Source organism: Microtus ochrogaster, unplaced genomic scaffold, assembly GCF_000317375.1.
Source record: "Microtus ochrogaster isolate Prairie Vole_2 unplaced genomic scaffold, MicOch1.0 UNK12, whole genome shotgun sequence".
In the NCBI taxonomy this organism is placed as follows: domain Eukaryota; kingdom Metazoa; phylum Chordata; class Mammalia; order Rodentia; family Cricetidae; genus Microtus; species Microtus ochrogaster.
In genome coordinates this window covers 6,577,166-6,588,481 of record NW_004949110.1, presented here as the reverse complement: position 1 = coordinate 6,588,481, position 11,316 = coordinate 6,577,166, and the positions used below count along the sequence as shown (strand labels likewise).

Genomic DNA, 11,316 nt, shown 5'->3' with positions numbered 1-11,316 from the left:
AGAGCTAGTTCCAGGACAGGCTCCAAAGCCACAGAGAAACCCTGTCTCGAAAAACCAAAAAAAATAAAAAATAAAAAATAAAAAACAAGAAATCAGTTTGAAAGATAATTTAAAGTTAGCAATGTAAGTACTGTAGGCACTTCAGAGTATAGCTAGTTAGATTATTCTTGGATTCTGAGTGCTTTCTAATTTTTACTCCTAGAATGGGGCAAAACAATATTAAAAACCTTTCCTCTTCTTGATTTTATTATAATCTCAATACTTATATAAGTTGTGATCCAGCTGAAAGTAACTACATAGTAGGTCTTTCTAACTTTTTCTCCCTCTGAATTGTTTCTTTTGCTCTTTATTTTTAGTTTTTAATACTTTTAATTATAAATCAGAAAGTACTGTAGAATTCCTAAAGAATTATGTAAGATATTTTGCTTTTAAAGATCTCTAAATCAAATCAAAACCCTTAATAATGAAGAAGTTTAAAATATTAGTAGACTCAGATATTTCATGAAAGATGATATAGAAATGCCTTGGAGGCACATGAAAAGAGATTGCGCACCATTAATCATCAAGAAGATTGATCGCCACTAGTTACCAAGAAAACACACTATTTTCATCACTCTTAGGATTTAACCAGTAATGTAATGATAGAACTTTCACCAGTTGACTGACAGTGTGGCAGAGTAATTGCAGAGGGTACAAGGGAAGTTTCTGGGAGATAGGTTTTATTTTTAATTCAATCTTTGAAAATTCTGTGTAGTTGGACTTTCTTTTGGGATCACCAGCCCCAAATAATGACAGAATGACTTCTTATTAATTATAAGCTTGACCTTTAGTTTAGGCTTATTCCCAACTAGCTCTTATAAGTTAAATTAACCCACTTCTGTTAATCTACAGTCTGCCATTTGACTTTTTACCTCTTCTCCATTCTGTATGTCCAACACCCTTCATGTCTCCCTGGCGTCTCTCTCACATGCCTAGATTCATTCTTCTCTGCCTGGAAGTCCTGCTAACCTCTCCTGCTTAGCTATTGGCCATTCAACTCTTTATTAAACCAGTCAGGTGCCTTAGGCGGGCAAGGAAAAACTGTGACACATCTTTGCACAGTTTGCTCAAATATCCCACAACAATTCTATATGAGGGTGTGTTATCTCTTAAATCATACTCCTTGTACATCCTCTGAACTCCTTCTGACAAGTTCTCCTATTTTCATATATTTTTGTGTATGTGTATGACTCATTGAGTTTAATTTAATTTAATTTGTTTAATTAGCATGGGTAGAACATTATTTACTGGAGCATGAGCAACTAATCAATGACTACACCACTGAAGAAATGATTTTTCCTTTTCCAGTAGCCATTAACTGCCCGTGGAACCTCCCAGGCCTCTTCCCCAGCAATGATGAGTCAGTCTACAAAGTGCTTGCCTTAAAAACATTGAGAACTTCATTTTATATACTTAGCCACCTATGTAAAAAGCCAAACACAGTGATGTAATCCCAAGACTGAGGGTGTGGAGACAAGAGGATCTCTGGGACTTGCTGGCCAGTCACTATAGCCAAATCAGTAAGCTACAGTTCAGCTAGAAACCCTATATCAAAAAATAAGGTAGAGATAGATGGAGGAAGATGCTCGACTTTAACTGCTAATCTATATACTCATGTACACATACACACAAAATATGTGGGAAGGTAGCTCACTCAGTAAAGTGTGTGTTGTTCAAGCTTGAGAACCTGAGTTTGGATCCTGAGCATCCATATAAAAAGCTGTTTGCCATGGCATGAAAATGAGCTGGGCCTGAAGGAACAGGAAGATCCAGCCTCAGTGAAAGACTCTGTCTTAAAACATAAGGTGGAGACAGATTGAGGAAGACACTCAACTTTGATTGATAGTCACACACTCACATCTGCAAACATGTGCACACATACACACACATAGAAAGAAATATTATCACTGGGCTAAGATTATAGCTCAGTGGTAGAGTACTTGCTTAGCATATGGAAAGCCCCAGGTTCAAGGCCCTGGACTTCCCCACCCCCATAAAACTAGTTGTTTGTGTAAGGTACTAGGGTGGTAACAGTGTTCTATATTTTGATTGGGATGGAAGCTGCACAGGATTGTAAATTTATCCAAAGCCACCAACCTCCATAGATCAGATTTGAATATATAATATACAAATAATTTGGGAAAGATGCTGAAAATATTTAATGCTCAGTATTTGTAATACATTTAAAAATATTTTATATAGCATTATCCATTTTAGGTGTTATGTATTATTATGACCAAAACAACTTTATGTAGTTACATTTTTCTAAGATAACAATGTGAATGACTGTTCTTGGCTCTCTTTTAGGTCTAACTGGTTCTTCTGTCCACAGGACCTTCTGGAAAGCTATATGTTTAGAATTCTTTTGGCACCTGGGGTCTTTTCACTTCAGCTTGATTTGTATGCAATTTGTCTGAAACAGTAATGAGAGTAATTTTGGGGTTTTTGAAGTTCTTTTCTAAAGAATTTTAGTTTATAATTTCATTGATGTTTATTGAAAGTGACATTTGAGTGTGATTTTATTTAACAGTACTATTTTAATAGTAGTAATAATGGATTATTTAATAGTAATAGATGTATGTTATTTGGCATAGTAAGGTTTCTCTTTTCTCTCTAGACCATATTTCAGTGAAGAATTTTACTTTGAGATTCCAAGAACTTTCCAGTATTTGTCGTTTTATGTTTATGATAAGAATGTTTTACAACGAGATCTTCGTATAGGTAGGTACAATTCACATATATGTTTCTTTTTTCTTCAAGACAGGGTTTCTCGGTGTAGCTCTGGTTGTTCTGGAACTCACTCTGTAGACCAGGCTAGCATCGAACTCACAGAGATTCTCCTGACTCTGTCTCTTGAGTATGGGATTGTCAAGATAAAATATTTGTAAAATGTGGATGCTTAGAATGAAACCCAAGTCCTCTGGACTATTAGTCATTGCTCTTGACTGCTAACCACTTCTTCAACCCCTTACCCCTGTTCATCCTCTTTTAAGATCATATCACTGTATTTCCCAGACTGGTTTTGAACTGGTGGGATCAAAGGGTCATTCTACCCCATTTTCTTTAGTAGCTGGTATTACAACATGCACCATTAGATCTGATCTATCACATTTGTATTTGTAGATGTATATATATCTGTACTTTTTCTCATCACTAGAACAAAATAGCTGTCAGAAGCAACTTGAGGGAGGAAGGATGTGCTTTGATTTAAAGTTGTGAAAGATTTCATCATGCAGAGAAAGACACAGCAGTGGGGGTGACCCAATCTTTGTCACTGGGAGCATAAGGTGGCCCGTTTCATCCTGGTATTTGACTAGGGGACAGGGAGAATGGGACAAGAACTAGGGTTCAGATGCCTGCCCCAGTTACCTATTCATCAGTAAGGCACTAAACCTCCCCAGACAACATTACCTGAGGACCAACGTTAAAATACATGAGCTGTGGGGAAAGATTCCAGATTTGAACGGTAACAATTTGTTAGCTTTTGTCACTTTCACTACTGAGTACTTGTTCTTTCCCATAGTTTTAAGTTATCTGCCTCAGAGCTTATTGAAAGTCATCAGATGTTGACTGAGGTTTCTGTTCCACTCGGTCCCACAGTCATTAAGTCCCAAAGAAATACAGAGGTCTACATTAATTATAAACTGATTGACCTAGTAACTCAGGCTTCTTATTAATTAATTCTTTCTTATATCTTAAATTAGCCCATTATTCCTGTCTATGTTAACCATGTGGCATGGTACCTTTTTCGGCAAGGCAGTTGTATCTTGCTTGCTCTGTGTGTGGGTGACAACTGGAGACTGACTTTCCTCTCCCAGAATTCTCCTGTTCTCATGGCCCCGCTTCTACTTCCTGCCTGGTCGCCCCACCTATACTTCCTGCCTAGCTTCTGGCCAATCAGCGTTTATTTAAAATACAAGAGACAGGGTACAGACCATTGTCCCACAGCATCCCCCCTTTTTTAAAATAAGAACTCTGAATCAAATCTTTGTTTAGATTTTCTACTAACCATTATCCATAACAACTTCTAACCAACATTCTAAACAAAGACAATTTTTTTTTAGGAATGTGGGCGTAGTTTTCTAGGATACTTCATGCTGATTGGGGGCACTTATAATCTTATGGGGACCAAGAGAAAATGTAGAATTACGACCTGCTCTGGATTGAACAAAAGTACCTGGGAGCAAATGAGGCAGGATTCAGGTATCAAGAGTTCCCAGTGAACACTGATAAGGCGTTATCAGAAGGTAGTTAAAGGGATAAGTGAGCTTAATATCTATCACATAATAATATGAGATCTTTCAGTGTCAGAGAGTAAAGTAAGGATTGGAAAAAAGCTGTTGGTTATTAGCAGCATTCGAGAGTAACTGATAACTAACTGCGTGCTGCCAGGGTGCTGTGTTTTCATTGCCCCTTTACATATCGTGTAGTCCTCATGTAGTATTTCTTGACAAGGCCTTTATTATTTATTTCATATAAATAATAGTGGTTTACCAAAGTTGCCTTTGCTGTTTGATTTATTTTTTTAAAATTTATTTTAAAGTAAAAATCACCAGGCATGGAAGTTCACATTTGTACCAAGAGATTGAGGCAGGAGGATTGCTTTGAGTTTGAGGATATCTTGAGTTACAGAGTAAGACTTCCATCTAGAAAAAAGAAAACCAGACAATTTTTTTTTGAGACAGGGTTTCTCCATAGCTTTTTTGATTCCTGTCCTGGAACTAGCTCTTGTAGACCAGGCTGGCCTGGAACTCACAGAGATCCGCCTGCCTCTGCCTCCTGAGTGCTGGGATTAAAGGCGTGCGCCACCACCGCCTGGCAACAAATATTTCTTTAAAAAAGCAATTAGTAGCCAGGCAGTGGTGGCTCATGCCTTTAATCCCCATCACTCGGGAGACAAAGGCACATCTGAGTTCAGGCCAGCCTGGTCTACAGAGCAAATTACAGTACAGCCAAGGCTACACAGAAACAAAAACAAAAATGGGGGGGGGGGTTTCGGAAGGATGAGAAGAAGATAATTTGCTTCTGAAATGTTGTACTTATGGGGCTGATTGCCTTTTGGGAAGTCACGTGTATCAGGTGTATTTCCTGTGATCTGAAAGATGTAGTAGAAGAGATAAATTTCTGTGTAGCTTTTAGGCACATGTTTTGTTAAATAGGTTTAAGTTGAGGCAACATGGTACATGAATCACTGTAACAGTACCAGTGTGATTTTTATTTATTTATTTTTTTTCTCTTTTATTTTTTTTCATCTTATATACAAAACCCAGTTCCCCCTCTTTTCCCTTTTCCTAGTTGATTTTTATTATGAGGACATGAATTGCTCAAAGCAATAAAGTTCCAAATAAAAACTTAAAACTCTCCCTTTTACAATACTTGCTGTGTATGTGTACATCTGCATAATTGCAAAGTACACATAAAACTTTAAAATTATGGAAGTGATAGAATAGAGGCTCTACAGAGGTTGTTATTCTTGACAGAAGGGTTCTCTCATGCATGCTTATTCTTATTCATTCATGTATAGTTTGTCTCCCTCTGTAGTAGGAAGGCCACTTTTTGTTCCTGGCTGCTCAGCCCTAAAATAACAACACAGAAACTGTATTAATTAAACCACTGCTTGGCCTATTAGCTCTAGCTTCTTATTGGCTAATTCTTATATCTTAACCCATTTCTATTAGTCTGTGTATCGCCATGTGGCTATGGCTTACCAGCAAGGTTCGGCTTACTGACAAAGTTCGGCGTCTGTCTCCGGCAGGGCTATATGACTTCTCTGCCTCTGCCTTCTTTCTCCCAGCTTAGTTTTTCCCACCTAGCCCTGCTCTACCCTATCAGGCCCAAAACAGCTTCTTTATTAACCTATGGTTTTCACAGCATACAGATGGGAATCCCACATCACTCCCCCTCCTTTGCTGGCTTGAGATCACAATTCTGCATCTGCCTCCTTTTAAGGTTTTAAGCATGTGCTACCACATCTGGCCTAGTAAACTCTCTTAAAACTATGTGCTAGGGCTGGGACTATAGCTTAGTAGCAAAGTACTTTTATAGTATGCCTGAAATCCTAATAACAAGAAAAACTAAAAAGGTAACTATATAAATTTAAGATGTTAAAAGTTGCATGCTAGATATTCTCTATACCTTTTCCTGGGTAGATGATAGCAAAGACATTCCCTAACAAAAATCTGTAAAAGATAAGAACTTCAGCTGTAGGGTGTATGCATGCATGTACATGTATATGTATATATATTTTTTCTATGTATGTATGTATTTTTAAAGTACCAAGCTATTATTCATTTCCTTAAAATTTATTTCTGATGCAGAATCAGTGATAATAGGAATTACAGTAGTTATGATTATCTCACATTCATCCCATACTAAACTGAATGCTTTATTATTTTCTATCCTGAGTCATTTCAGATATATTGATTTGTTAATATATGCACCCACATGGCAGCTTACAACTTTAACTCCAGTTGTAGGGGATCTGACACCCTCACATAGATATATGTGTAATTAAAACACAAATGCACATAAAAATAAATTGTTATTTAAAAAGTGTGCATTATATTTAAATCTTATTTTTAATGACTCAGAAAATAATTTTATATATCATACATATATCAATATATATATATAAATGAGAAAGAACAAAACATGGTAAAAAAATGATAAGATTTTGGAAGTTCTGGATGAAAAAAAATAGAAGTTTTTTTGTACTGTTCTTGACAACTTTTTTCCAAATTTGAAAATCTTTTTTTTGGGGGTGGGGACAAAGTCTCTCTATATAGCCCTGACTGTCCTGGAACTCATTATGTAGACCAGGCTGGCCTTTAACTCACAGTGATCCCCCTGCCTCTGCTTCCTGAGTGCTGGAATTATCAAGATAAAATATTTGTAAAATGAGAAAAGTGAGAAAAGCTTGCACTATTTTTTTAATATATCCTGCAGTTGTATGATCACCATCTATTTCCAGAAAAAACTTTAAACATAAGTTTTCCTGTGTTTATTTATTTTTCTATCTTCCTTTTCATTTGCTATTCCAAAATTTATACTTCTACTCATAAAAGTTCACCATTTTCTTAGTGTTTTCAACTGTTGAGCTAAAAATAAGGTATGTTACAAGCAAAATAACATAATATGTAGTTGAGGTACTTAAAAGGAAAGTATTTTTTGTTAAAGAAACATTTTTAGGTACTTTGATATTTTGTCTGCATGTATGTCTGTGTGAGGTAAGCGTATTGGATCCACTAGGACTGGGTTTGCAGGCAGTTGTGAGCTGCCATGTGGGTGTTGGAAATTGAGGGTATTACCTTTGGACTGGTAACCGGTGTTTTAATTGCTAAGTTATCTCTCCAGCCCCAAGTAGTTACTTTGTAGAAAAGGAAAAAGTGAATTTGTTTTAAACTATAACATATCTCCTTTGTTGGAGCTTTTGTACAATCTTTGAATTGTCAGTCATATTCAAAACTATAAATTGAGGAAGGAAATGCTTTGCACCAACATGGCAAATACTTCATTTGAAAATTATTTCTTTTCTGCAACATTGTTCATGATAGATTATCTTTCCTTGGTAGATAGCTGCCTTAATTTTTAAAATATATGAATATGTAATTGAAGCAGTATAATCAGTTTAATAATGTTTTGATAAAGTGAAATTTTAATAAGATAGTTTTTGAGGTCCTTTTTATTAATAGGTGATATTATTTGTCCTTTGTTGTAATTGCAACATATAACCTCTTTCTAAATGCAAATATAACTGCTCAAAATTAGCCAACACATTTACTTTATTCACGGTGTTACAGAACCTGGAAAATTATATTGCACTGCCATTTATATTTTGTTTTTTATCCTGAATGTACTAGCAAAATATTAATTTGAGTAAGTGCTAAACTATATTAAAGTTCAACTCAGATCTTCCTTCCTCCCTCCCTCTTTCCCTCCCTCCCTCCCTCCCTCCCTCCCTCCCTTCCTTCCTTCTTTCTATTTTCTTCCTTCCTCTCTTTTGTTTTTCTGGTATTTTGAGACAGGGTTTCCCTTTGTAGTCTAGACTGGCCTCAAATTTACAGAGATCCCTCTGCCTCCTGAGTGCTGGGATTATGGCTGTTTTTCTAATCCTGATTCAGACCCATAAAAGGGTCTACCAATGAACAAACAAAAATAAGACATTTCTCTTTTAGGATATAGGAGGAAAGTAGAAATAGGTTTTTAAATTCTGTACTCACAACCAGGCAGTGGTTGTCCATGCCTTTAAACTCAACACTTGGGAGGCAGAGGCAGGTGGATCTCTGTGAGTTTGAGACCAGCCTGGTCTACAAAGAGAGTTTGAGGACATCAAGGACTGTTACTCAGAGAAACCCTATCTCCAATAAATAAATTAAATAAATAAAATCTGTAATTCTAGCACCCAGAAGGCTAAAGCAGGAGGATCACCATGAATTCAAGTCTATATTGGGCTATATAACAAGTACCAGGACAGCTAGGCTACATAGCAACATCCTATTTCAGAGAAAGGGTGGTGGTGGATTTTTATATCAACATATTCAAGTCTAAAGTATTTTCCACAAAGTATATAATACTGCTAATGGGACATAAGGTTGTATAAAATATGTTTTCTTATCATCTTATTAATTTTCTGTAGGAAAAGTAGCCATCAAAAAAGAAGACTTGTGTAATCACAGTGGTAAAGAAACTTGGTTTTCACTGCAGCCTGTTGACTCGAACTCAGAAGTTCAGGTAAGTTAAAACCTGCAAGAGATTGTGACATAAAGAAAATGAATGAAAACCAACTAATTATACTAGTTTATACTGTTAGAATTTGTTATACCTTATTTTAAGTTCTAATACCACACATTATAGCCCTTCAAGTAATAGAGAGCTTGAAGGAAGTGGCTTTTCCATGCAGATATAAAAATAAGGTATGAATGGTGAGATAGCTCACTACGTAAAGGTGCTTGCCGCCAAGCCCAATGACCTGAGTTCAATCCCTAGAATCCCTGTAGAGGTGAACAGAGAGAACCAGCTCTCACCTCTGACCTCCATATATGTTCATGGCACCTGTACACATAAATACACATGTACATACATGTATTCATAGAGGACTAACCAAAAAATAATAAAAATCTAACAGACATTTAAAGGTCGTCATGAGCAAAGTACAATATATACGTAGTTAGAAATGCCACAGTGATATCCATTAAAAAGTACAGTTGATGTGCATTGATAATTATGAGAAAAAATAATGTGTATATACATAATTTAGTGGTTTCGTTTGTTTGTCTTTGAGGCAGGGTCTCTCTATGTAACCCTGGCTGTCTGTAACACAGTATGTAGCCTAGGCTGGCCTAGAACTCATAGAGGTTCACCTGCCTCTGCCTTCCAGTGCTGAGATTAAAGGTGTGTGCTACCACACTCAGCAAGAGGACATTTTGTTCATTTTTGAGACCCAGTAGCAAATTACTGCATTTTTAAAAGCTGAAACATTTTAAAGGAAAAGTTGTTTTATTAATCTAACCTTTAGGGGAATACATGGAAGGGGGAGTTTGCAATGCACAGCTTTTTATTTGAAAGGTAGAATTATTATTAATAGTTTCTCCTTTCCTCTTCCCAAAATCAAAATTTGTATGTCAACAGAAATGTATATTGAGGTTTCTAGAAAGCTTGAGTTTCTATGATTTAGAAAATACTTCTAAGGGAATCTTTTTTTGTAACCGTATTTATTAAATACAGTAATGATTGTAAAACTGTTTCTAAGTTCATAACTGCAATCAGGAGTTCTTCTCCTATGGAGGCTATAATTTGCCACTAGGACTCAAACAGATGTCTAAGACAAGGGGAAAAACATACCCACAGATACTTTCCAAATAAAGTGTGTCTCCATTTCCTCATAACCTTTCATGCAATCTCTGTGATTCAATTTTCAAAAAGAATAAGTATTGTTTGTTGAAATTCCTTAAGTACAAAATATAGCCAAGTTCTTTCTGTTTTATCTACTGTACCCCATTTTAATATTCATTCTTTGCATCTGACTATAAGTATTGTTCAGATCCCTATAGTATAGCTTTGTCAGTGACCTAGGTGAGAAGCAATGTGAAGAAGTAGAATGGACTGAAATTAGAAATCAGAAGACTTTTACTGGGTGTTTTTATATGGTTATTTTAATGACCTTTAGCTTCATTTCTGTAAAATGAGAATAAAACTCACCACTTTGGCTCATATGGCATGAGAAGAATACTTTAAAACTATTAGTTTTGAACTGTGTTGTAGTTCAGTTGGTAGAGTGTTTGACTATCATGAGCAAAGCCCTGGGTGTGAGCCTCAGTATCACAGAAACTGAGCTTCTTGGTGTAAGCCTATAGTCCCAGAACTGAGGAAGTGAAGGCAGGATTTTAAGGCCAGCCAGGCTGCGTAAATTCTTATTTTTAAAACAAACAAAAACCTGTTAATCTCTATATAAATGTAAATTTATTACCATCAGTTAATCTGGTGGTGTCCTACTTAGGGTTTCTGTTGCCCTGATGAAACACCTTGAGCAGAAAAGCAAATTGGGGAGGAAAGAGTTCATTTGGCTTACATTTCCGTATTGCTTTTGTGGTAGTTTGAATGAAAATGGCCCCATAGACTAATAGGGAGCAGCACTATTAGGGACCTGTGGCTTTGCTGGAGTATGTGATGGAGGAAGTGGGTTACTTAGGGTGGACTTTGAGCTCTCTGATGCTCAAGCTAGGCCCAGTATGGCATTTCCTTGCTGCTGCCTGCAGATCAAGATGTAGAACACTCGGCTCCTACTCCAGCGTCATGTCGGCCTACATGCTGTCATGCTTCTTGCCATTATGATAATGGACTAAACCTCTGAATTATAAACAAGCCCCAATTAAATGTTTTCCTTTATTAGAGTTGCCATAGTCATGGTGTTTCTTCACAGCAGTAAAATCCAAACTAAGACACTGTTCATCACTAAAAGAAGTCAGGGCAGGAACTCAAACAGGACTGAAGCCTAGAGGCAGGAACTGATGCAGAGGCCATGGAGGGATGCAGCTTACTGGCTTGCCAGGGTAGTACCACCCACATTGGGCTGGACCCTCCCCCATCAATCACTACTTAAGAAAATGTTCTACAACTGGATCTTATGGGGGCACATTTTCTCAGTTGAAGTTCCCTCCTTTCAAATAACTCTAGCTTGTATCAAGTTGACAGAAAACTAGCTAGCACAGGTGCTTTCTAATGTAGCCTTACAAAATTGCCAATTTACTTTTTCTTTTCTTTTCTTTTCTTTTTTTTTTT

At 36.7% G+C, this 11,316-nt stretch overlaps 1 protein-coding gene across 1 annotated transcript in view; it reads left to right on the top strand.

The window, feature by feature from the left end:
* The window catches only part of Rasa2 (RAS p21 protein activator 2), a 101,402-nt gene that overhangs the window by 22,727 nt on the left and 67,359 nt on the right, over window positions 1–11,316 (top strand). The window contains exons 3-4 of the mRNA XM_005366673.3: window positions 2,657–2,760; window positions 8,675–8,769. Of these exons, the coding sequence (XP_005366730.1) occupies window positions 2,657–2,760; window positions 8,675–8,769 (199 nt within the window). The remainder of the gene's footprint in view (window positions 1–2,656; window positions 2,761–8,674; window positions 8,770–11,316) is intronic.